We start from the raw sequence: 23,554 nt of genomic DNA on the forward strand, positions 1-23,554 counted from the left end.
TGGATCTCAAAGGCCTGCACAACGGATTCGGAATGATCGACCTGAATGGTTTCCCTGGTCAGATAAAGAGGTGTGTATGCATGCATTATCAGCACCACCACTTGCATTCATCCAAAAACTAGAGCTGCATTCTGGATATACTTCGCCATCTTCCCCGATCACTATTTTCTGATGCACAAATGGATATAATCCTTTGGGGTGTTGCTTCCTTTGGTGTTCGGAACCTTCCATCAACTGATGTAGCAAAGAGTGTCGGAAAGTATCTACAGTCTCTCTGCGGTATCAAGACTGAGCGTCAGAAAGGCCCTTTGGGGCATGTATATTACTTGAATGAGCTTGACGGATTGATACGCCAGGTCTGAGATATATCCAAGTTTATTTCTAACAAAAACATCATTGACCATTTTTCTAAAGGAAATGGGTAATCCTGATATACGACCTCACATTCGCCATTACTGTGAAGATAGTGGTCAACATCTTGAACATGCATGGCAAGCGCAAGCTTGGAAAGAGCTTGATCCGACCCTTGCAACACCTATGGTTCGAAAGGGTAATCAGGACTTCTTTGTTCATGAGCTTGCACGCCTTGACAATGGAACCCTGGTTATGCCCTTTCGATGGTTTACACGGAGCTCAGGGGTTCCAGGAGACCAGAAGACGCAAGTTCTGTTCGGATTGGCATGGACTGTCAAAATTGTTCATGTTAATGGCCAAAGTGGCTATATTATTTCCCAGACTAATACCATCCAATTTCCGGTGCATCAACTACAATCATCCTTTCCGTACTTGGTTGAGAGTTGCAACTTGGATCAGATTCCTAGCCCACATAATATTCTTGGTTTGCTTTCTATACTGCTTATCTGATCTGTTGTCCTGATTTATTTGTAGGGATTCTTTCAGAGAATGGCTGCGAGTGTCTTCCTTGGACACTGACTTCCTTCGAAGATGGTTTTGCCAACCACTGGAGAGTGTTGGCGAAGGGCCATGAGGTCTTGACCTTTGCCATGTGGCTATACTGCGACGATACCTCGGGTAATGTCTCAAAAAAGTGGAACAAGCATAATTCGTTCCTATTTACAGCAGCTGGTTTACCTCATGAGCATGTGCATAAGGAGAGCAATGTTCAATTTCTTTGTACCTCGAACCTCGCTCCTCCTCTAGAAATGCTTGACGGAATAACCACCCAACTAGAGTGTGTATACATTACGACCTTCATAACTATTTTGCTTATTCATCCCATCAGACATGGCCAGAAGGAAGGGTTTTGGGTCTGGGATGTTCAAAAGAAGGCAATGGTTTTGATGATCCCTGCCGTTCTTGCGATGCTAGGGGATAACCCAATGCAAAGCGAGTTCTCTTGCCATGTTGGACTGGTTGGGAAGTATTTCTGCCGTTGCTGCTTTGCAAAAGGTCGCGACGCTAATGATGAACAATCAGCTTCTGCAACAAAAGATGTAGCTGACGACACCTCCATTCATTCCAACGCATCAACCGAACAAGAATCAGACTCTGGTGCTGAGAAGAAAGGTGGACGTCGGAAAGAAACCATTCAAGAATTGATCTCCCGGGCTAAACGGTTCATCACGGTATGCATATACTGAAGTATCAATACTGTAATCATCATGGGATCTTTACAGGTTCATGAATCCCGATACCCTCAGAGAACAATTGACACACTCCACAATATGTTCATTACGTCCAGTCAGCTTGGTGGCAAAACCAAAGCCAAAGAAATGACAACAGGAACGGGAGTCAAGGACACCTTCTTTGGACATTTTCAAGATAAAATATTCGCATTTATCAGAAGAATTCCTCATTCGACTCCCACAGAAGAACGACAGGGCCTCGTTGATGACTTCATTGCTCAAAACATACCACCAGAGCCAAGTTGTTTTAGTCCGATCTGGCGTATGAAAGGCAATTCCTTCATAATTTTACTCTTATCACCATGAATAAAATTTAATGTAATTTTAGGCCTTGATCCTCATCGTGACACCCCAGTTGAGATACTCCATGTTATTCTCCTTGGTTTTGTGAAGTACTACTGGCGCGATGCCATAACACGGCTCGATGATCACCAAAAAGAAACACTCAAACATCGCCTCTCTTCATTGGATGTTTCGTCAATGGGTCTTTCTCCTTTGGCCGGGGAAACACTTGTAAAATATGCACGTTCCCTCACAGGTCGAGACTTTCGTGCTATTGCACAAGTTGCGCCCTTTGTTCTTTATGACCTTCTCCCAGCAGAGTGTTATGAAGCTTGGTTAGCGTTGAGTGCACTAATCCCTTTAGTATGGCAACCAGTCATTCTTCATCTTGACACCTACTTGGTATTTTCATCTTATCTATTTGTTATTCATTCTAACCCATGGTCAGGCTACGCTCGAACTGGCTATCCAACGTTTCCTGAATTGTGCTGCACACTGGACACCTCGTTGGTTCAATAAGCCGAAATTTCACATTATCTGTCACCTGCCTATGCATATACGTTGGTTTGGCCCTGCCATGCTATATGCCACCGAAGGCTTTGAATCATTTAATGCTATTATACGTGACCACAGTGTTCATAGCAATCACCAGGCTCCCTCTCGAGATATTGGCAGAGGTTTTGCCCAGTGCAGCCGTGTACGGCACCTATTACACCGAGGGGTCTTCTTCCGGCCTGTTGAAAACCAAGTTGAGCCACACCATCTGCGCTTTAGCGATGACAGCACGCAATGGGTAACAGCTGCAGCTTTGCCCATCGTTTTGGCTCGAACCGGTTTTGGAAAATGGTGCAGCCCTGTTGCCTCTGCTTATGGTCTCAACGTGATTGAAAAAACTGAGCTTCCAATTGGTGAGTAGGCCCTACTCTACCTGGATTTTGAGAGCTAATGCTGCAAGATTCAAGGTCATTGCGTTCACACTAAGCTCACAAAACGGAATCAAACTGTTGAACAGCTACTCACCTCCCAAGTTTTACCCAATCATATTCCTGACGGCCGATATCATGTATATGAACAAGCCATCTCATACACACTTGAACCCTACAAATCCGGAGACTATGTGATTGCTGGGGCCTCAGCAAATATTGATAGCCCCGTTGGTGTGGCTCGTGTGCATGAAATCCTGGTCAATCCCCAATTTTCCTCAGCCACTCTCACTGCCTCAGCTATACTTGTGCAAACGTTCAAACTCGGGCCAATTCATCCTAAATATAAGCTTCACCAACTCATGCCTGCACAATGGGCATTGTTACCTCCACAGGTATGATTACCTGTTTTCGTGTTAAGAATTTGACTGAATGTTTATTATCTAGAACATATTATGTCCTGTTGACACTCAACACAACTGTGCAGGGAACAACTGCGATTTGTCAAACTTTCGTGCAGTTCGTCAAGAACGAGAGCTTACTGAACATCGTTTGCCTCGAACTTGTCACCATAATGACACGGAGCATCAACGGTTGCTCAACACCAACCAAATGCGTAGTGGGGTATTTGTCCAGAGACTTCGTCCAACTATTCCACCATTGGATCCTGATTTGATGATATCCGAAGGAGCAACTCGAGAAATAAAAGCTCAGATGGCAGCTGCCCATAAAGGTAAGACCCGAGCCCAGCCTCTGGTTCGGAATCAGAGTCCTCTGGCTGCAAGGCCTCAAACAGATGCCTTGTCCAGCGGTCCACCTACTAGTAATCCAATCTTGCAGAGGTTTATCGAGGGACAACAGGGTCGACGTCGGGTGGTTACTTGTCAGACATGTGGGCAGCTTGGGCACAACAGCCGGACTTGTGGGAGGAGAGCAGGGGGTGGGATATAAAACAATACATGGAATTTTCAGCCCTAAATAGCCCGATACACACCAAATAATGTACAAAATGAAATAGAGGCTGGTACTTTACTCCATCGATCTGGCGTTCCCCCGTAGCTCCGGCAACAGGACAGGTACCCAGTTTGAGACAAGTGCCGGAAAGACACACAGCTCAAGCACTGTGAGTGGACGTGGTTTGCGAAAGACAAAAACGTTGGGACATAATCGGAAAAACAAGCGTCCATTAAGTGTGGCGCAGGGTGCACATGACATGGTTCACGCGAGTCTGTTTTGTTGACCCGGCGCCTTTGAACTTGCCTTCACTTGTCCTCAAATCTATCCACCTCGTATTTCAGGTTTGTGTCGCCCTCTACCAGGTCTCAGACGCGTCTCGTTATCCTGCAGAAGGACTCGCCGCTGCGTTCACTACCTGGATGTGGCGGCTGAGCCTCTGCAGTCCAACGTTGGACGTGTCTTTCATTTTTGTGTCATCTACATCTTGGCCTGAGCTTATGCGGCGTACACCACAGATATTACTCCCTGATCTGGCTTTTCTCAGCTGCTGATTGCTGCCAGGTGCGTGACCAAGTCTGTAAAGCTTGTATCAATTGCTAACATGCTTCTTCCGCATCTCCATCCACCCTACTCTACATCGCGTCCCTTGCTCAACACCCCATCGACCTCAACGCCGAATCCATCGACCTCAACGCCGAATCCATCGACCTCAACGCCGAATCCATCGACCTCAACGCCGAATCCATCAACTCATTGCCGAACTCGTCGACCTCCAACGCCGAATTCATCCACCCTTCCAAACGTCTCTATCCACGTCCTCAGCGTCTCACAACAAGACCCCTCTCGTGTAGCCTGATTCAGCAGTGGCTCAGAACGGCTTCATGACCTCCACAAGCGCCAGCCTTTCCGCCTGGACGATTTCCGGCAAGACTACGTCGTGCACCTCGTTTGACCATGCGATATCAACAGACGTCCACCTCTCAACACTTCTTGCATCCGTTCATAGCCGCGATGAGCCGACGAGTGAAGACGAGGAGCTCAACAACAGCTCAGTAGATGACCTGCTCTCCGCGTTCTCTGCCGAGAGCCAGCGTGTCTCTCCGGAGCAGGAACCCCGTCTACCACCTGAGGCAGCTTCTAGGTTCACCTCAGCCCGTCCCTCCGTCGAATTTTCCCTCAATCATCTCCCCTATTCCGCCCCTTTCCCTCCCTTTCCGAAAACGTCCCCGCGCGAAACCGCACATGCCTCGGGCAGGCTTCTAGAACCCCCAACCACTCTGTTCCCCTTTGACAACTCCCAGTGCGAAACGAGACGCGTGTCGGGCGGACTTCCAGAAACCCCCTCGGCTCCATGTTCCGTCGAAAAAAGTTCCAACCCCAAACGCCATACCTCTGTTCCAACGAAGCGCCAGCGAAAACGCAAGACGAAACACGCCCCGGACATGGAACCGCAGGCTCCATCCCATGCTCCCTCGCTTCCCTCTCCACCCCCCGCTTCTTCTTCTTCCTCGAAACGAAAACTCGACGCTCTTGATGGATGGCCCTCTCTGGAAGATGAGGCGGAGTCCAAGCAGCGGTACAACAACAAACGTCGTCGTATACGACGGAAGGAGCAAGCGGCGTTGAAGGGGGTCACTCGTGGCCACGAACTGGCTTTCAAGAAATACGTCTTACCAGCCAAGTCTCAGGAGACGGCCCTACGTAGTGAAGAGCTTCCCTTTGCTTCGGGTGGGTACCTCGCCGTTGACAACGCCTTCCATGGTGCACAGGTCCGCCGTGACCTAGAGAGGATGAAGGCTGAAGGGTTTCGGCTGGTGACATCGGAGGACGGGTGGGAGTTTTCAACTCTCCTGAGGGTTTATATTCATTCAATGATTTGTAGAATGTCCGTTCCTCTCACCGACGGGGAAAACCGTATCATGGCTTGTGTGCTCTATGGGTCTTCCAGCAAGAGCTATCGAGATTCAGTTCAGACCATGGCTGATGCAATCCTCGATACGGGAAAGCAGACCAAGTGGAAGCGAGCAGAGAAGAAGCATAAACGCGGGCACTTCCCTGCACTTGCTCGAGGTATTTCATTTGGGAAGGGTCAACCAGAGCCTATGCGGTTGAGTGATGAACGCCAACCCCTGATGGAAGAGCTTCTGCAAATGCCTTGCTTTCGACAAGTTGCTGGTCATCAGAGTGGTGAATAATACAACTACTTTTACCTACTGCCTCACTGACGTATATCACCAGCTGCATTAGCTACGTGGTTCCCGAAGAGCTATCTTGAGCACCAGCGCATCAACCGGGAGCTCGAAGAGAAGCTCCCACACCTGCAACGCAATTTTGACAACAGTGTTTATCAGAGTATGACGGTCAACTTTGGGCCAGCTACATGGACCCATATTCATACAGATTCTATGAACGACGTTCGGATTCCATGTGCAATAACCTCTGGTGGAAAGTACAACTACAAGCTCGGTGGACACCTGATTCTTTGGGACCTCAAGGTTGTCATAGAATTTCCTCCAGGCGCAACCATTCTTCTTTCTTCAGCTCTCCTCCGACATTCTAATTTACCTGTGGCACCAGGGGAAACTCGCATTTCGGTTACTCAGTATACAGCTGGGGGTATCCGACGCCGGTTGGACTACGGAGGAAGGACTGAAGAGGCATTTCAGGCTCAGGATCCTGAGGGGTTTTCTATTGCATGGGCTAAACGCCGTGAAGGCTGGAAGGAGAGCTTACAGTTCTTTGGCACTCTGGAAGAGCTAAAATTGAATGCATTGTAAACCAAGTTTCTAGATACAAACGACATTGTAGATAATATATGAAAGCTTAAACTCTCCATGCCTCGTCCTCAAGTTCGAGCAACTGTTTGGCTACTGCAGTGTGGAACAAATTTGGTTGCTGTTCAGCCTTGATGGAAAGGCCCTCGGCAGTGGACTTCGAGAAAATTTCAGATGAAGGGGTCAGGAGTCGGAGAGACTCTGCCACAGCAACTGCAGGATTGTGCTCATTGAGTAGAATTCTGGCTACATTCCCACGAAGAAGCTTTTCGCGGCCCAGCTGAACCTTCAACTCCTCGATATTTGACAGATATTTGTTGTTCTCAGAGGTGCCGAGACGTCGTTCCAAATCCTCGATGGTCTTCAACTGCTTCAGATGCTGCTCCCTATGCTCGACCTCTGCCTCCATTTGTGATTTATAAAGACGCAAGCCCAACTCCTTTATGACATATACTTGCCTCTTGTTGCGGTGAAGCGAGTCCGAATGAAATTTCCTGTTTTCAGCAATCTCATCCTCTTGGAGCATTAGCTGCATCTGACTTCTCCGCAGATCTTTCTGGGCATGATGAAATGCAACCTTGTACTGGACCATCTTCCGTGCTTTGTGAATGTCATAAACCTCTTTTGATGAGATGGCACGAACAAACTTGTCGAGTTTGCAAAGTCGCTTCTGCTGGGATTTGTTGATGCTTTGCTGAGCACGACAATGGGTACGGAGGTTATGAAGCTCGATCAGTGCATCTTCCAGGTCTAAACAAGAAAATCAGATACGCCGGGCGGATTATATCAAGCTCAATTACCAGAAGGAACAGATGATCTGGGTTTGATATCACTGATTAGGCTCTCAGGCGCCTCAAGCCCAGAGTTGTAGGAGATATTGTCACCATCCATGTCGAAGTCCTCAACATCGAAACCGCAGGTGTCAGCAACAACGCCCAAGTATCCTCCTGAACCTATATCTGCATTTTCAGTGCCGCTACATAATCAAAAAAAGTTAGCCAATCAACTTTATAGCTGTAAGTTTTCCTTACATGCCAGAGTTCGTGAGTGCCTCATTTAATCCAGGATAAATCATGGAGGAAGGCATCTCAAGGACGACGCTGTCATTTATAGACTTGATCTGCTCTAGAGACGGGATAGAGTTGTTCTCATCTCTGAGCTGCTGAACCGGCATCGAGGAGGAGCTTTCGAGAGAGGTTATAACTGCAGAGGACATCACAAAGATTCCGATATGCACTTTGGGCTTTCGCAAGAGTATACGCTGTGCAGTTGAGGCCACGTGTTTTTTGAAACTTGTTCCATTTTCTTTGTTGACTCCTTTCTTTCTGTCTGCCATGTCGCGGCCTGTGTTCACTTTCAGTGACTCTCCTTTTCAACCCCCTCAGCTTCCCATCAATGCTCTACCAAATACACCGAATACTGGTACAGTACGATTCAACACTGCTTCGCCATATGTGTTGCCTCAGCCTCCCATCTCAAACCCCGGTTCACGTCTTCAGACTTATTCTGACTCAAGCCTTGATCATCACGGCACATCGGAAATGCAGACTCCTGGGGTAGAACATGGTAGCTGCGCTTTTTTACCCTCTTTATGGTGCTCAAAAAAATTCACAGGAACATGGGAGGATGAATGTGATGAGCTTAATGAGGACAATACGAGCTACTCCGCTGCGATAGGCCCTGATGAGAATAATTCCAACATAAGTTTGACCCCCCAAAAACGTTCAGAAGGAGAGACCACAGATCTCATGAGTTGGGTGGATGGCATCCAATCTCACTATTCTCTAACCCCAATGCAAGTTCGGGAGCTCAAAGGGATGGTCGCAGTATGAATTTTCATTGAATGCCCTTACGGTGCTGATTGTTGTCTAGATTGCTGGCTGGGTAGAGACGGGACAACTCAAGATAAACTGTCTGCAATATGCAGCGACCTGCCGTATCGAAAACAAGTTCGAAGCGCAGCATACAGATTCAACTTCAGTCAAAGAAGTTGTCAATGGAGCTCTGAAGCAAATCAACAAAGGGTATGAGGTTCCCAGACATGTCAAGGTATTCCTTGTTCAACAGCGATTCATTGACATTGTATCCACTGACACCCACCCACAGGCAATCATTCGATCCATTGCACGGGATGAATGTGCGAAGCCTACACGTCTGAGTTACGGCGACATCATTCCTGCAGTATGGGTAGGTCAACGACGTTTTCATGAGCCATCAGTTTTAACTCTCCTTATGTTAGGAACGTTGCAAGACTGAAGCAGGGCAGCATGAATTTACAGACATATTGGCAAAAACAGGATCGGCCACTGCATTAAAAAAAGAAGCGGAGTCTCTTACAGGAAAAATGCTCCAACAATTCCGAGACGATGCAAGTTTTTGTGACGTCGATATGTTGTTGTATTTGCTAACACATGCTTAGATCTTTGCAACCATTATTGACGAAACCGGAAAAAGGGGGCTCTCAACGCTGGAGCAGGCAACCGTCGCCTTGGTTCAAAAATATGTCCAAGGAGGCTTGGGATCGAGTAATGGGCATCTGTACCAGTTCCGATTTGCTATCCTGGTGAGTTCCCGAGCTCATACTCACATTCTTGCTAATCATAAGTTTTTCAGCGTCGATTTTTACGTGAACGGTGTTGTGAGGAGGATGGTCCAATTCTCAAGAAGCAGAAAAACCTCGCGGGTAAACAAGCAAAGGAGGCTTCATTCTGGGGCCGCGTGGATGCATTCCTTGACGGACTCAAATGTGAATTCAAAAGTAATGACCTCCGGACAGATAAGTGGACGGCGTGAGTGCTTTGTATTGTGTCTCGCCATTTTATTAATCGTGCTTTGACAGATACCTTGTCGAAACTATACAAGAAGATTGGAAACGATTCGGAAACCCGTCACGAGCTTTACCACCCCTTCCCCTTTCCATTGATTCATTGGAGAGCCATTCACCTTCACGCAATGGTGAACCACCCTCGCCGGAAAACTCGACCTCATCGCTACAAAGCAACTTTCGGGAGCCATTACAGACTCTAGCAAACGAGGTCAGCAAACGCAAGCGAGGAGCCATTGAGAAGAATGATTATCTGGCATTCTGATGCCCACATATAGTCCCATATATATATGTTTTGTTCGTTTGTAGTCTGATAACCTTTCAATGCAATCGTTCCATCTTTTTGTGCTATATTGTATACACCAGAAAGCCGGGAAGCTTCGGAATTTTCGGGATTTATAGGAAATGACATGAATCTGCAGTCTATGTTACTTCTATATACTGCATACAATCTATCTGAGTCGCATAGAAGGAATTCATCGGCAGTCTATCAAATGAGTATCTTTCTGAGTATCATCTTTAGATAAGTTCGTGCAAGGATGGCTTTGATCTATTCAACCGAAAGTCTGTGAATCAAAATTCCAGATATCATCAAAAGATGAAATTCTGCCGCGCCTGTGTAGATTGAGCTCGAGTTTTCGGAGGCATAAAAAATGATATGTCAGTACGACGTTAACGGATTGAGTTTAATTATACTGTTAAGATCATGCAACCTGTGTAACCGTGCCAAAGCCACAAGGTGTCTAAGTGCGGAAGACGAGTGGGACAGTAGTGAAGTTATTAACAACACCGCCGTTACGCCGTTAGTCCCCGGAGAGCGAGAGTAGAGAGAGAGAGGCTAAGTAGCAGCCAGGTCGGAGCGGCGGTATCGCCAATGACGAGGAGCGAACCAGAGGACGTTCAAGTCCTAAGGTCGAGGGGAACGTACTTCGAGGCGTTGAGCCTGAAGACTTAGAGAAGAGTTAAGTTGAGAAGGGAGATCTAAGTTGATAATTAAACTGAGGAACTACAGTAGCGTACAAGCAGTATTTATATCTACGGAGCGGGGCGGAGCGCCAGACTAACTACTAGGAGTTATACGTGTAGTCCTGCAGGGTAAAGTAAAAGACAATAAAGAGGGACTAGAGTGAAAGGGTATGTGTAGCGAGAAAGAACAATAAGGAAGAGATTACAATAAAGGTGGATCTTCGGAATACCGAGCGGCGGAATGGAGGCCCGAGGCATGGGCTTGACACTTCTGCAGTTCGTCTTCTATGGAAGAATCATCAGCTTTACCCCAGAAAAATGACAGGTTTCATACCTGTGTCACTTGAAACACCGTCATGATCATCATCGAAGGTGTGTCCTACTCCTTCGAAGTCTTCGAAATCCATTGAGGGTGGGTTATCCTCAGCAGGGCTAATGCTTTTGAATCTTTTCCTCTGCTTCGTCCTTTGTGTAGACACCCTCTGAGAGGTATCTTCGTCCTCCTCAGGTTCACTAGACATATCCTCAAGCCCATACTGTCTCTCGAACTCTCTCTGTTGTAGCATATCTGCCTTGGACAATCCCATCGCCCCAGCAAAGACTTGTTCATCGAGGGTGAGAGGCAGTTGGTCCGCAGTCAGAGGTTTCGATCTACGTGCACGTTGAGCTGTTTGGGATAAGGTTTGATTTTGGAAAGCCATAAGTTGCTCTGCTGCTGCAATGTCTGTTTCGCAAGGGGTTTTTGGGTGCAATATTTGCATCTGTTCATAAGCTGGGGTGCCTTTGTAAACAGGAATTGGTTTGGGTCGTGCTTTTTGTGAAGGAGGGGGAACAGGTGCAGGCCCTGATGAATGCGGCATGTCTAGCTGGCCATGCAAATTGGCCCTACTATTTCTTTGCTTTCGAGTCCCTGTCCCGCCTTTGTTGCCTCGTTTATGGTTACGATCATTTGCCATGGAAAGAGGAGGCAAGCAGGTTGGAGGTTAGTGATTATTAGCCGCTTGCCTCAACATCTCTCATCACAGAATTTCATGCTACTTTTTACATGGGGCGCACTACATGCACCCTCTATGCATATCATATTCGAAGAGCTAATAGAATTGTTCATTATTGTCTCAGTTATCATGTCTCCGAAGCTGAGGAGATGCAAAAATCCTAAGTAGTGTGATTTATTTATTCTTACAAAAATAACCATGGGGCGCACTGGAGCCCACTTATCGCTACATGGTACACTAAATTTCTAAGGATTCCGTGGAGAATTGAGCTCGTAATCGTGTTTTCGCGCTGGGCACCGTTTCGTACTCAATTTTTGCGTCGTGAGAAGAGGCGCCAACTATTTTGAAAACGGCAATAATGTATCCTTATCTGTACAGTATCAAGATTTCCTGCGAAGGTGTGTCACCAGTGTTGACTTGATTTTCCACACTTACGGATTTGCAGGTTGCTTACTGATGCAGAATTCCGCCTCGGTCGAAGAGATTTCGCAGAAATTACTAACCATCCGTTTTTCGTCGGTGTGGATTGGCATACTCTTCCCCAACGTGTGTCTATGCCTTTCATGTCATTCACCGTCATTTCGCCGAACTGAACCTCATGCAGAAACGAAACCATCAAATCTTCATCTTCCGCAGTTCACATACTCAATACCTGAAGCCAAAGTTGATACGTCCGAACGACCATCAGAAGAATTCTCCCAACCTTTCGCATTCTCAGCTTTATTTCAATCTTCGGCAGCGTCATCCTCCCCAGGACTTTCTATCTTTCATGACACTCCCTCATTCAAGGGAAGCGGTCCCCTTTCTGAAAGCAGTACTAGCGCCGCTTCTTTTATCGGTTTCTCTTGGGGACCTACCAAGGATGCTTTCCCGGATGTGCACATGACAGAAAACGCTGAGAACGAGCAACGAAGTCCCACCGGACTATCACCCGCGCCGTTACCCAAGTGGAATAGTACACCTCGTCCTCTTCGTATTCCCTCGGCCTGGCTTACTCCGACTCCGCAAGGACGAAGTTTGCCCCAGCCTATTAGTAACATGGCCCGCCTGACAACCCCTTCGATTCCAAGTCATGCTCACGCGTTCAGCACCCCAGTCCGGCCTACAACCACAGGTATTAGATAATGATAAGTGTATGAACTGGTGAAATGTTCTACAGGTGAAGGTTGGTTTGTGTATCTACATGAATGGATTCAAGGAAAGTGAATGGAACCAAAGGAAGAGCTTAGCAAGTCACCTAAGCAGAGCCAATGTGTCATCACTGACAGAAATTTACCCGCTCTGAGTGTGCCCATTCTTGAATGCATCAATCTGTCGCTCCAGCCTTTCCCTCTCTGCTTTCCACTCTGCCCTCTCTGCCTTCAGCTCCTCTTCCTTCTTCTCAAGCTTGTCCTCCTTCTTGTGGATTTTCATCTCCAGCTTTTCCCTCTCCTCCTTCCGCTCCTTCTCCAGCTTCTCCCTCTCCAACTTCCACTCATCCTCCTTCTTTTCCAACTTTTCCCTCTCCTTCTCCAGCTTTTCCCTTTCCTCCTTCCGCTCCTTCTCCAGCTTTTCCCTCTCCTCCTTCCGCTCCTTCTCCAGCTTCTCCCTCTCCAACTTCCACTCCTCCTCCTTCTTGTCGATTTTCATCTCCAACTTTTCCCTCTCCAACTTCCACTCATCCTCCTTCTTCTCCATCTTCACCTCCAGCTTCACAATATTCTTCTCCAGCTTTGCCTTCTCTTCTTTTATCTCAACCTCCCTTGGCTTCTGACCAAAACTTGAATGACCCTGTACGGAGCTAGAGTGAAATGAGTCAGGGCTTTGAGGCGGGTGCATGTCCGTCAGATCCATGGTCCTGGACTCGTAGGATTGAGACTGCGACCGAGAGTGGTTCTTAGGTCTCGATAAGGACTGCTGGGGAGAGGAAGCTTCCAGACTGGGATTAGCTCGCTAGAGAAGAAACAAAGAAAAATGAGCATACATGCGGGGCCGAAATTTTGCTGGTAAGAGCTGTGCATCGAGCTCGAGCTATCCGTCCCGAAAGAGTCGTGATTTCCAATACTAAAAGGAAAACTACCCCCACTCGAGTCCGTACTACAGTTGCCAGATAGTTGCGAGATTTCAGGTCCCGAGGTATTGTCCGGCGTGTTCACCGTGATAGATGAGAGTGGTGAGTGGCGGGGTGGACGATAACCAGATTTAGATCTTGTGAAAAGATGCGGGGCGATATGGCGAACGACAAGGGACATGCAGCGCGTGACCGTGACCACCCTCGACCACGTGGCCTCTCAATTACGATTTCTCATCCTTTCGTCTGAATTCTCTCCCTCCTTCCTAATTTGACTCGAGTATTTCAACAACGATCTGGGACCGATTCGCAAGAGAAAGAGAAGGTAATTGAACGGATTGGAGATTGGGTCGGATGAGTGACGAGAAGGCGGTACTGAAGGCAATGGGTTAAAGGTTGTGTTGTGGCGGGTTCGCGTGGATTTATCTTGGGTAGCGGGTGCGCTTTGCAGAGGATCCACCTGGGATCCACGAGTCAAAACTGATGCAAATGCTTCAGTTTTATGTCCATTGGAATCAGGTTGAAAACTATTACCTTATCCATTCTACTATCTACAAGCGAGGTGTTATGTAACCTCGCAAGGGTGCGCTAGTTCAAATCGGCTGAATTCAAATTGATTTCCGTCTCGGCTATTGTCGATCTATCCTGGACCGTTTTCCGGTTTAATTTCTATAATCATCCTAAAGCCTGTTTGAGAGCATTGAATCCAATCCGTGTTGCATAAATCACAGTCGATATCTTGCTCTACTGTTAGGTGGGTGTTTGCCAGACAATTTGGCACTATCCTCAGCTAGCTACAGTATCCCGAGAACTCCAGCACTCCGAAAATAAACTGCAGAATCGATGCTTCTTTTCCAGCTCGGCGAGTGACCTCATCATTTGTAATTCAAAAAAAGTTCAGGCAATACTCAGAGTCTCGGCGAACCTGTGTCATTCACCCCCGAACGTTGACCGAGGTAGTAGAAATACCTGATCAGAATGTTTTTTGACGTTCGCAGTGAATCCGTCCCTCTCACCATTTTGGTTTTTCCATTCTCCCTTGGAAATGTCCCACTCGCCAGAGCCGAAGAACCCTGTTGAAAAAGAAACTAGCAGTCAGGCCGTATCAGAGACAGACGCCTCGGCGTCGAACAACGAGATGAAGAAAGAGAGCCCCGCTAATCCAGTACCCTTGGACTTTCCTGAAGGTGGCCTTGCTGGATGGGCCACGGTTTTGGGAGCGTGAGTACCGCATCTTGGCCCAGTTAGGTTGTGAAAAGTCGTTGAACGTACAATAGATTTCTTGTGCAGTTCTGTGGATTTGGGTGAGTATTTCATCCCGATAGTGCTTGTGCTTTTTTCTAAACACTCTGTCAAGTTATTCGGCATCCTTTGGTGTTTACCAAGGTCTGTTGAAACATCCCATGTCCCGCAATCGCGTTTACTTAACTTCTTCGCTCAGCTTATTACACCACGGTATACATCACTAATGAGACCGCCTCTACAATTTCGTGTGTATCATGTTAAACATATACAAGCTGTGTCGAAGGGGCTCATAAAGACTTGATATGAAGATGGATCGGTGGCGTAAACGCGTCAATGTCAATATTCATCGGTTTGGTATCAGGAAGGCTTTTCGACAAAGGATACTTGTGAGTTCCATATTCTCATCTGGTCCATCCATACCTAACGCTGTTTCCTCTATCTGTTAGTTATCACATGGTATGGGGAGGCGCTGTACTGGATATCGTGTGTCTATGGCTTTTATGTCTTGCTAAACCAGATAGCTTCTACCAGGTTCGATGCTGATTTCCTTTTTTATCATGATGCCTCGATTCACCTCTTCCCCTTAGAATTTCCTCGCGCAAGGTCTCGGTTGCGGAATTGCGCAAGGAATGATGTACCTTCCCTGTATCGCCGTCGTATCACATTATTTCAGACAACGACGCGCACTCGCTATGACCATAGTCGCATCTGGATCGTCAATGGGGTCTATCATACAACCTATCATGCTTAATAACCTTCTGAACACGAATGGGTTCAAGACTGCGGCCGTCGCCAATGCTGCTTTGCTCACGGGTATACTGGTCATTGCGTGTGCCCTGATGCGCACGAGGCTTCCCCCTCCGCCTACGTTGATGCCTTTCAAGACCGCTATCATCAAGTTCTCTAAAGATGGAGCCTATGTCATGGGCTGTTTAGGGTTTGTTTTTTTTTCTTGTTTTCGAACACGAGTGTTGATCTTTGTTGCGTAGTCTGATCATCTTTTCCATTGGCTACTACTATCCGTTATTCTACATCCAACTCGACGCCGAGAAACACGGTCTTTCCTCCCACATCAACTTCTACGTCGTGAATACTCTTTCCTCCTTATATACATCATGAAATGAGACTGATCATCTTCGTTGTCTTTTTTTTTCTTTCTTTATCGTTGCGGTTGCAGTTGGTCATTTTGAACGTGTTCAGCTTCCTTGGACGTCTCAGTCCTGGTTTTCTCGCTAACAAAGTTGGTGTGCCAAATCTCATTACGATGGGCATGTTCGGGTGCTCCGTTGTAATGTTAGGCATGATCGGAGCGAAATCTGTAGGCAGCTTCATCGTCATTGCTATTCTCTATGGATATTGCGCAGGAACATGTGCGATTTGATATCTCTGTCCCCCCCTCTAACCCTTCTGATTCTTTTGAATTCACCAGTTATATCTCTTGCTAATCCCCTCCTGGCTGGATTCGCTACAGACCAGATGGAAGTTGGGTGAGTGCTTGTTCAACACGAAGAAGGCTGCCTTCGACCTGCGTTTCCTGTGGCTGATGATTTATTCAGCGCTCGTATGGGCATTGGCTTCACTCTTTCCGGTATCGGTGCTCTAGTCGGTGCGTAGAGCTTGACTCAACACTCTCATTCCTAAAACTTCCGCTCATTTATTGGCGAAACAGGTGGATCTATCGAGGGAGCTCTTCTGACGACCGAGTACGTTTGGTGGAAGCCTGCCGTGTTCAGTGGTGTAAGTCCCTCATCCATTTAATTTCCTTGCTCTGGGCATGTCACGGACTTCGTACCTTATCTTTTTGATTCAAATGACTGATCGGTTCATTTCATTAGGTATTCGCACTCGCTGGAGTAGCCCTCATGGTAGTAATGCTGATCATGATTTACGAGCGCAAAAAGGCAAAGGCAAAAGCGGCCGCTACTGCTAATGCTTCTGAGAAGGCATAAGTTAGGCAAGCGATCCTCGAAATCTTTCGACTGGATTGTTGATATTTTCGACCGCTTTACAAATGGCATACACACCGCATACATATTACCCCTATCTCACAGTACCTCTGCTATACCTTCCGTGCAATTGTATAAACCTTTTCCACCCCCGTGCAAGTACGCTTGCATTAGAATATCTATATAGTCCATAGTCTGTCATACTTTAATTTCGACCCAGATACTTGTATTCGAGACGTGTTTTGCCTCGGGCTGTCAATGACGCGTACTGCTGTGTGTTTGTCCGAGAGCCACGTCTACTTGCCTCTCCCCTCTTATCTGTAATATGCCCATGTCCTGGTGAGACATATTACCTAGTTGCATAATTACAAGGCCCGCGTGTTTCAGATTGTCGGTAGATGGCTGCTGGACATCTGCGATCTGATCTTGCACAGGCGATCCCTCTCCCAAAAGCCACATGGATTGTAGGAGGCCAACCATGTTCAGCTGTGGGTTTATCATGCTGGGATTAGGTTCGGAAGTGACATAAATTTGCACAAATGATTGCGAAGTTTTGAGACAATTGATGAATCACGCCGAAGAATTGGACAAACATTGAGATGTTCATTGGAAATATAAGCAATGACAGGTGTGAATGAGATACGTACTTGCAAGTTCATTAGGCAACTCCCCTGGATCCGTTAAACGTACTGGTACTAGATTTATTCGGTCGGTTCTTTCTATACCACCACCATCACCCCCCCTACCTTCGGCTCCTCCTTTTCTTCACAAAAACCGACCAGCTCCCGACCCTCCTCGTCATCCATCACCCCATCCATCATCATCACATCCATCACATCCACATCCACATCCCCTGAGGAGATCGTATCTTCTCCACTGTCTTGGTGTTTCTTGTCAGCTCGTATTTGTTGTTCATCTCGCGCATCTACATCGCTTCTTGCTTCTCTGAGAAAGGAGGGAATGGAGGATCTCCTTATTCCTCTACCACCACCACCACCACCACCGCCGCCACTATATCGACCAATCCTCGACCTCGGTAGGTACAAAGCCTCGACACGTTCGGGGACTGGGGATAGGTTTGTTGTGTGGTTCTCTGCAGGTGCAGGTGTAGTTGACGTACTAGCAGTGGTAGCACTTGTAGAAGGAGTGGTATCTGTGCTCACAGAACCCCCCGGAGGATGTGTACCGCGAGAAAACTGCCAAACAGGGGCAAGAGGTGGAACAGGAGGAGCGAAGGAACTACGGGGCACAAGGACACCCAAACGCGGCTGTGCAAGAGGGAGAGGGAGCGGGATGAATGATTTTCGGGGGATGGGGAGGGGTACGGAGGATAACGCAGTTGACAATCGTCGCGAGGAGCACGAATTTAACGATGATCGCAAGGGTCGCGAGGATAGTCGGGGTAAGGAGGACCGGGAAGACCGGGACGATGAGATCGAGGAACACGGTAGGGAAGAACGGTGTAAAGACAAATACGAGGGGTTTGAGTTCGAGTTGTGGTTCGAGCCTGACCCTGACCGGGTTCGGGAATGGGTGTGGACACTCAGACGGGTGCGGGATGGACGGGATGGACGGAGGAGACGGGGAGGACGGGAAACAGCTGATGTTGATGTTGATGTTGACGTTGTCCTTAACGTTGATGTCGAGGAGGATGAAGGCAAGGCGGTGTTGGAAGACCGAAAAGGAACAGCAAAATTGAACGTCTTGGACGATGGGACGGTGGGTTTCTTCGATATCGATGAGAGGGGGGTGGTTGCTGCAGGATGCGCAGGTGGAGGGGGTGGGGGAGGGAGTTTATTCTGGATTCGTTGTGCTTTGGAGGCGAAGCTTTAATGTAAAACGAGTAATCAATTAAAAGCAAAGAAGGAAAAAAGGACGTTCGTTGAACTCACTTAACGCTCCTAACGAGATCACCCCGGAACTTAACCCCCGGAGCCAGACATACGATGAGCAGCGCTAAAGAAGTGCCGCCTAGAGCGTCGGAGAGTAGACGCGTGAGGTTGGAGGAGCGGTAGGGGATTCTTGCACCACTCCCCCCACTCTTCTCATTCAACGCCCCCACGACCTGTCCCAACGCCGACAAACTCGTATTAATCGCCGCGCTCTCCCGCATCCTCTGTGGATCGTTCCCCGTGAGGTTGTTGTTCTCTGACCCAGCCAGGTCCAGGAGGTGCAGTTTACCTCTCGCTCCGATGTAGAACGTCAACACCGCGTGGCTGCGGGAGGAACCGGAGTTCAGCAGTGTTGCCCCGGTGGAGCGGTGGCGCACTCCTCTTTGGTAGAGGGTGTGGAACTCCGCAACGGAGGAGATCGGGTGCGTGGACAGGTGGGGGAGGTGGATTGTGTGTCCGAAAGTGGTATTTTTGGGATTGGGATTCGTCCCACGCGATACGGTAGATAGAATTTGGAGTTTCCTCCGTTGAGTGGGGGGTACAAGGAGGTCATAGGGTGCGTCGAGGTATAATTCCAAATATGACATTGAAATATCCAATTCCCCTTCTCCTTTGAACAACTCATCCACAACCATCCCGATAATCCCTTCCTCCCCCTGCATGGTGTGTGTTTTCCCGGAACTCGTCACACCATATGCGAATATTGTCACTGTCGACCCACCCAATACGTTGTTGAGCAGCGGTAACACGTCCCGCGTGAATAGCGCCGCGGAGGTGGAGTGCGGGGTGTACGCAGAATGAAAGGGGTAGTGCTGGGTTTGTTGGGTTAAACTCGATGATGAAGGGTCTTTGAGGATTAGAATTCCGGGTGCGAGGTCGGAGGGTTGGGTGTCGTTCACGTTCTCTTTTTCCTTCTCACCACCACGATGCACATGCGAAACAACACGCACCCCATCATCACACACTTCTCCAGGTAATGGAGGCCGGAGACGTGCGATAACTCGGACTCTTGCGGCTGGGGTTATTGCCATTTGTCACCACGCGACGACGCGAGGGAGATACTAGACCACAAGAGGAGGGTGCCACAGCGCAAGGGAGAGATACAAACAGCGCAAGAGGGAGACGCGATACGACGCGACTGACGGTGTATAGAAATGTCAAGTTGGAGATGAGGGAGGTCGAGAACGCGTGTGTGTGCTCTGTCGCTGCGAAGGGTTTGTTGAGAAAACGCAAGCAAAAGAATAGGAGTGAGAATAGGAAAAGAACAGTTACGGAGTGGAGTGGTTTACAAAAAATTTGAATTATTGAACGATCACGTGTAGTTCACGCCACGCTAATTAAATACAGCTCCACCGTTGTTTATATGTGTACGTGTAGTAGTACAAGTATCATATGCAGCGAAATCGAGAGTCGGTACCCTTCCTTCAGGGCCGATAGATTGCTTTGTAGATGCCTTGGTCGTCGTGTGCGTCGAGTCCAAAAGAGTGGCTTTCGACTCGTCGTCGGCGAGGGTTTGGACAGATCTTTCATCTTGAGACATCTACAACAGAGAAGGGAAAGGAAGGAAAGACTTTGCAAAACCACGCAAGAGACTCGGGGAACTAAATAACTGTCAATGGCGTTGCTGTTCCAAACCCAAGTCAATAGGCGCCACAGGACGGCAACACTGGTCGTCGAACATGTAGCCAGATTTCTTTAATCGAGCAAGGGCGTATATATAACTTTTGGATGCGAGAGAAGACGATGATATGCGGAAGGTAATATGACCCACGAAGAGACATATTTAGGCTTGTAATTGCGATCGCAGTGTAATTGGGCCGCCTGAGGTTGAAGGTGATGAACAACGAATGGAAAGTAAAGCGGGAAAGAATCTCAACGGATGCAAACACAGTCTAGGTCTGACCTCAGTATCTCGCGTCCTTCCTCCGATGTTTACCATGTCCATGCCATGCTATAGAGAAATCAAATAAGTTGGCGTGATTGAAGCGGTGTGAAGATGGAAATCCTTTGGGTCTTTGGATATTTGAATCCTTGTCAATGATCACTCTAGCAGCACAATCGACAACCTCGAGACCTCTCCAGACGTCGCCACGTCCACACGTGGCACCCTATAGGGCTTCCGCCATCTGGACGAAATGAATAGCGGATTTCGAGCATGAACAATGAGGGGACTATTATGATTTTCGCGGTAGTATGTAATAGATAGCGAAGTGTTGAAGCATCGTCGGAAGAAGCACGAAAAGGTCGGACTTGACCGTGTGAATCATCATCCTGAGCTTGTTCTCTACGATGCGTGTACACCTTATAGATGCTTTGACTGGTACGCGGACTGCTTCGTAGCTCATAAGTTTCTTCGAGCGCTAATTAGCCGCCAGAGTCACAGATCGACGAGGCCGTTCCGCTTATAGTCAACACTTTCTGCAACGACGAAGGAGGTTCATGTGGTTTTCATTGATTATCCAAGGCTAGTTTACGGGAGAATACCAATACTTATTTTTCGTAGAAATCGAGGAACTCGTAATGAAATGCTACACCGGCAACGATATCGACATTCTCAAGCTCTATGCGAGAGCCATTGTGCAAGCTGCCAACTTGGTGGGCCATATTTTCGTCACAACTGAAAGGGATCTATGGCCTGCCCCCATGATATCTGCTGCTTTCTGCTGGGAGCCGGGTCAATCTCTTTGGGCAACGTATGTCGGATCTGCTGATCGCTCTCTCCATTTATTCACTAACCTCTTTTGAAGGAAGGAACAACGAGAACTTGGCTTTGACCAACTTTCCGCCGCTATATCTCCGGATACTCGCGCATTTTGGGGGGAGGTTGGAATCTCAAACTAGTTGGCTCTTCGACTGAGTTTATATTCACCGCATAGGTCAAGCAAGTAGGCGATACACTCAAAGCCGAGCACGGGCTCTCCTTAGTATGCTAGGTTAGTTTCATATAACAAGAAACGAGATCAAGAAAAATTCTAGATGCCAACGGATACGTTCTACGTGAATATGCTTGTCACAGATCGCCACTTCCAGAATCGTGGGTTCGGTACAGCAGTCATGAAGGCCGTACTAGCATTCGTACGTCCGCTGTGTTGATATCATCGTGGTAAACTCACAATATCCTAGGCAGCTAAGGACGGAAGAGGGTGGGATGTTGGTCTTATCACTCAGAGTCCTGAAAATGTGCGTGATTCTGCACGGAGGGTCCAGCGTTCTAATTCACTCCGTTTCAGCGAGATTGGTATGTAAGCCTAGGCTTCAAGAACGTGGGTTCTTGCAAAATATCTGCAGAGCCGTATGGCGATTTTGTGACCATGTTCGTTTTTGATCCTTACAAGACTAGGTATGAGGGGAATTTATCTAGCGTGTGTGCCGCCATTCATGCTGTTTGACTTTCGTGGCAGTTGAATGGATGACACGTATACCTGCAATTCTTCGAATGGCCAATACCTGGGTGTATGAAAGGAAGACAGTCAATTACAAAGAACGAGAGAGAACGACCTCCCGATATATCGTCACAGTTTCCATGCTAGTACATTAGTCCTGATGGTCATTCTCTTATCAGAATGTGGCACAAAGAATCCATCGATCTTATGAGAGCAATCCATTCGACTAGACCTCCAATTTGCTTGTGATATAAGAGTATGAAAGCCGCGAGCTCTCTGAAACTTGCTTTCCATCAGTCACACCTACAACATCGACCAGGGTGATATCAAAGCTACGGCTTCTTCAAAACCCCAATGTGATTCTTCAACGCCGCTTTCATGAATGCAGCATATTTCTTTATTAGGAGCCGCAGTAGCTCAAAACGTGGGTGAGCCATGCTCAGCTGATCAAGCTGGTGGTACGTTGAGCATCGTCGTTTTTATAGCCTGTAGTACAGTGTACCAGCGATATGTTAGTCGGGCGACTTTCAAAATTGTTGAATGATTCTTCTATATGTATCTCTCTACACACACCGGAGACGTAGGGTGCGCCAACACCCTGAGAGTTGACAAATGGCAATGCGTACAGCTTCATTTGCAATGGGAAGGAGTTTGTGCTATTTGCCCCCTGTGGAAGCGATTATGGGTGTAAAATCGAAGGTGTAAAGAACACTGTCTGCACTAGACCACCGCTAGACCTCCTGGAGTCACAGGCCATTGGGCTTAAGGATGAACCCTAAATTTCATTTTGACCTCATAATGTCAATGGATACTCCAAGCTTTGATCAGTACTCCAAACTAAAATTTTCCCCCTATTTGCATAGCTATAGCAATCATAGACCGGGTTCACTGTCAAGCAAGCTCAAATTTTCACTCTAAAAAAATTCCTTTGTAACAAACTGGAAAATTACTAAACCGAAGTTTCAATAAATAAAGTTGATGAAATCCACTCATCAATACACCAGCCCAATAAGATGTTGTATCAAATTTTGATCACCCAGAAATTTACTATCAATTGCAGCACAACACATTCCAAACAAAGCTGCAAGCACATCTGAATCATCCCACCGGTGTGATCTTTGCCCGCCAGGACCGTTATAGTTATGCGTTGTAACTGTCAGCTCATCCACACCTGTGCGTAAGACAATGAGGATATGCTCTCCATTTGTCCAAGTGGCGTAATAAGTATCATTGTATATCATCTGCATCAGTTTCAACAGCATAGTAAGTATGCCACAGTCCTGATTGAGATTGACAGACCTGTTTTAGAGCCTTAGTGGCCGTACCCCGCAAGTTCCAATCAAGCACATCAGTTTCACCTGGAATTTGGGCAAATACTTTGTCTTTATGATTTGCATCCTTTGTTCCATTTGAAGGTCCGGAGAGAGCATGCATATGTTCACTCTTATATGCCCAGAATGTTTTAACTTCACAGAGTGCTGCTAAGCATTGCCTATATCCTCCAACATTCAATGCATGATCACTGAATCCTGCAGTATGTTTTCCATGTTCGCCTTGCCCCAGATTGGATCCAATAGTCAAACTCCCCCATCTAGGGTAGTTGAACCATGTTCCATCTTTTTGAACATCACATTGAAGTTGATCAATCACACCATTTTGAGGGTTGGCATG

General features: G+C 47.4%; 11 protein-coding genes across 11 annotated transcripts; 6 read left to right on the forward strand and 5 right to left on the reverse strand.

The window, feature by feature from the left end:
* Positions 1 to 179: 179 nt before the first annotated feature.
* On the forward strand, positions 180 to 2,812 carry C8R40DRAFT_1164165 (uncharacterized protein; the record flags this gene model as incomplete). The annotated part of the gene is made up of 9 exons (XM_046230455.1): positions 180 to 356; positions 415 to 603; positions 736 to 838; positions 889 to 1,192; positions 1,244 to 1,586; positions 1,662 to 1,917; positions 1,975 to 2,330; positions 2,377 to 2,649; positions 2,729 to 2,812. The coding sequence occupies 9 exons, from the start codon at positions 180 to 182 to the stop codon at positions 2,810 to 2,812; spliced, it is 2,085 nt and encodes a 694-aa protein (XP_046079006.1).
* Positions 2,813 to 5,691: 2,879 nt separating this feature from the next.
* Positions 5,692 to 6,585, forward strand: C8R40DRAFT_1063304 (uncharacterized protein; the record flags this gene model as incomplete). The annotated part of the gene is made up of 2 exons (XM_046225517.1): positions 5,692 to 5,995; positions 6,047 to 6,585. 2 exons carry the CDS (start codon positions 5,692 to 5,694, stop codon positions 6,583 to 6,585), a joined length of 843 nt encoding a protein of 280 aa, XP_046079007.1.
* A 46-nt stretch (positions 6,586 to 6,631) lies between these two features.
* C8R40DRAFT_1178450 (uncharacterized protein) lies at positions 6,632 to 7,798 on the reverse strand (the record flags this gene model as incomplete). The annotated part of the gene is made up of 3 exons (XM_046232869.1): positions 6,632 to 7,332; positions 7,383 to 7,558; positions 7,614 to 7,798. The coding sequence occupies 3 exons, from the start codon at positions 7,796 to 7,798 to the stop codon at positions 6,632 to 6,634; spliced, it is 1,062 nt and encodes a 353-aa protein (XP_046079008.1).
* A 118-nt stretch (positions 7,799 to 7,916) lies between these two features.
* Positions 7,917 to 9,671, forward strand: C8R40DRAFT_1178451 (uncharacterized protein; the record flags this gene model as incomplete). Its single annotated transcript, XM_046232870.1, has 8 exons — positions 7,917 to 8,148; positions 8,197 to 8,408; positions 8,455 to 8,631; positions 8,689 to 8,769; positions 8,822 to 8,965; positions 9,002 to 9,145; positions 9,196 to 9,371; positions 9,422 to 9,671. 8 exons carry the CDS (start codon positions 7,917 to 7,919, stop codon positions 9,669 to 9,671), a joined length of 1,416 nt encoding a protein of 471 aa, XP_046079009.1.
* A 778-nt stretch (positions 9,672 to 10,449) lies between these two features.
* Positions 10,450 to 11,486, reverse strand: C8R40DRAFT_1136935 (uncharacterized protein). The gene is made up of 3 exons (XM_046229401.1): positions 11,462 to 11,486; positions 10,707 to 11,328; positions 10,450 to 10,657 (listed from the first exon to the last, which is right to left on the reverse strand). The coding sequence occupies exons 2-3, from the start codon at positions 11,326 to 11,328 to the stop codon at positions 10,575 to 10,577; spliced, it is 705 nt and encodes a 234-aa protein (XP_046079010.1). The 5' UTR covers positions 11,462 to 11,486; the 3' UTR covers positions 10,450 to 10,574.
* A 24-nt stretch (positions 11,487 to 11,510) lies between these two features.
* C8R40DRAFT_889048 (uncharacterized protein) lies at positions 11,511 to 12,580 on the forward strand. Its single transcript, XM_046236586.1, has one exon. The coding sequence runs from the start codon at positions 11,824 to 11,826 to the stop codon at positions 12,490 to 12,492; it is 669 nt and encodes a 222-aa protein (XP_046079011.1). The 5' UTR covers positions 11,511 to 11,823; the 3' UTR covers positions 12,493 to 12,580.
* A 134-nt stretch (positions 12,581 to 12,714) lies between these two features.
* Positions 12,715 to 14,030, reverse strand: C8R40DRAFT_888983 (uncharacterized protein). Its single transcript, XM_046236585.1, has 3 exons — positions 13,331 to 14,030; positions 12,884 to 13,277; positions 12,715 to 12,786 (listed from the first exon to the last, which is right to left on the reverse strand). The coding sequence occupies exons 1-3, from the start codon at positions 13,596 to 13,598 to the stop codon at positions 12,777 to 12,779; spliced, it is 672 nt and encodes a 223-aa protein (XP_046079012.1). The 5' UTR covers positions 13,599 to 14,030; the 3' UTR covers positions 12,715 to 12,776.
* Positions 14,031 to 14,555: 525 nt separating this feature from the next.
* Positions 14,556 to 16,611, forward strand: C8R40DRAFT_1063370 (MFS general substrate transporter; the record flags this gene model as incomplete). Its single annotated transcript, XM_046225519.1, has 13 exons — positions 14,556 to 14,638; positions 14,695 to 14,721; positions 14,775 to 14,803; positions 14,859 to 14,907; positions 14,971 to 15,048; positions 15,109 to 15,193; positions 15,250 to 15,599; positions 15,652 to 15,748; positions 15,840 to 16,032; positions 16,092 to 16,149; positions 16,219 to 16,268; positions 16,332 to 16,399; positions 16,498 to 16,611. The coding sequence occupies 13 exons, from the start codon at positions 14,556 to 14,558 to the stop codon at positions 16,609 to 16,611; spliced, it is 1,281 nt and encodes a 426-aa protein (XP_046079013.1).
* A 168-nt stretch (positions 16,612 to 16,779) lies between these two features.
* Positions 16,780 to 17,218, reverse strand: C8R40DRAFT_889198 (uncharacterized protein). Its single transcript, XM_046236588.1, has one exon. The coding sequence runs from the start codon at positions 17,107 to 17,109 to the stop codon at positions 16,864 to 16,866; it is 246 nt and encodes an 81-aa protein (XP_046079014.1). The 5' UTR covers positions 17,110 to 17,218; the 3' UTR covers positions 16,780 to 16,863.
* C8R40DRAFT_889197 (P-loop containing nucleoside triphosphate hydrolase protein) lies at positions 17,219 to 19,682 on the reverse strand. The gene is made up of 2 exons (XM_046236587.1): positions 18,501 to 19,682; positions 17,219 to 18,435 (listed from the first exon to the last, which is right to left on the reverse strand). The coding sequence occupies exons 1-2, from the start codon at positions 19,529 to 19,531 to the stop codon at positions 17,328 to 17,330; spliced, it is 2,139 nt and encodes a 712-aa protein (XP_046079015.1). The 5' UTR covers positions 19,532 to 19,682; the 3' UTR covers positions 17,219 to 17,327.
* A 1,085-nt stretch (positions 19,683 to 20,767) lies between these two features.
* Positions 20,768 to 22,121, forward strand: C8R40DRAFT_1136951 (uncharacterized protein). Its single transcript, XM_046229402.1, has 8 exons — positions 20,768 to 20,820; positions 20,876 to 21,193; positions 21,248 to 21,323; positions 21,377 to 21,424; positions 21,477 to 21,575; positions 21,624 to 21,680; positions 21,731 to 21,840; positions 21,902 to 22,121. The coding sequence occupies exons 2-8, from the start codon at positions 21,021 to 21,023 to the stop codon at positions 21,903 to 21,905; spliced, it is 567 nt and encodes a 188-aa protein (XP_046079016.1). The 5' UTR covers positions 20,768 to 20,820; positions 20,876 to 21,020; the 3' UTR covers positions 21,906 to 22,121.
* The last annotated feature ends 1,433 nt before the right edge of the window (positions 22,122 to 23,554 follow it).

The sequence above is a fragment of the Lentinula edodes genome, assembly GCF_021015755.1.
Source record: "Lentinula edodes strain Le(Bin) 0899 ss11 chromosome Unknown C8R40scaffold_83, whole genome shotgun sequence".
NCBI classification, from domain to species: Eukaryota; Fungi; Basidiomycota; class Agaricomycetes; order Agaricales; family Omphalotaceae; genus Lentinula; species Lentinula edodes.

Coding starts and splice junctions, on each gene's coding strand:
- C8R40DRAFT_1136935 (XM_046229401.1), bottom strand. CDS start 11,328: ATGGCAAATGATCGTAACCATAAACGAGGCAACAAAGGCGGGACAGGG. Junction 10,658..10,706: donor CGGTGTTTCAAGTGACACAG/GTATGAAACCTG, acceptor ATTCTTCCATAG/AAGACGAACTGCAGAAGTGT.
- C8R40DRAFT_889048 (XM_046236586.1), top strand. CDS start 11,824: ATGCAGAATTCCGCCTCGGTCGAAGAGATTTCGCAGAAATTACTAACC.
- C8R40DRAFT_888983 (XM_046236585.1), bottom strand. CDS start 13,598: ATGTCCCTTGTCGTTCGCCATATCGCCCCGCATCTTTTCACAAGATCT. Junction 13,278..13,330: donor GCAAAATTTCGGCCCCGCAT/GTATGCTCATTT, acceptor CCAGTCTGGAAG/CTTCCTCTCCCCAGCAGTCC.
- C8R40DRAFT_889198 (XM_046236588.1), bottom strand. CDS start 17,109: ATGATAAACCCACAGCTGAACATGGTTGGCCTCCTACAATCCATGTGG.
- C8R40DRAFT_889197 (XM_046236587.1), bottom strand. CDS start 19,531: ATGGCAATAACCCCAGCCGCAAGAGTCCGAGTTATCGCACGTCTCCGG. Junction 18,436..18,500: donor GATCTCGTTAGGAGCGTTAA/GTGAGTTCAACG, acceptor TTTACATTAAAG/CTTCGCCTCCAAAGCACAAC.
- C8R40DRAFT_1136951 (XM_046229402.1), top strand. CDS start 21,021: ATGAAATGCTACACCGGCAACGATATCGACATTCTCAAGCTCTATGCG. Junction 21,425..21,476: donor CCGAGCACGGGCTCTCCTTA/GTATGCTAGGTT, acceptor GAAAAATTCTAG/ATGCCAACGGATACGTTCTA. Junction 21,681..21,730: donor TCACTCAGAGTCCTGAAAAT/GTGCGTGATTCT, acceptor ACTCCGTTTCAG/CGAGATTGGTATGTAAGCCT.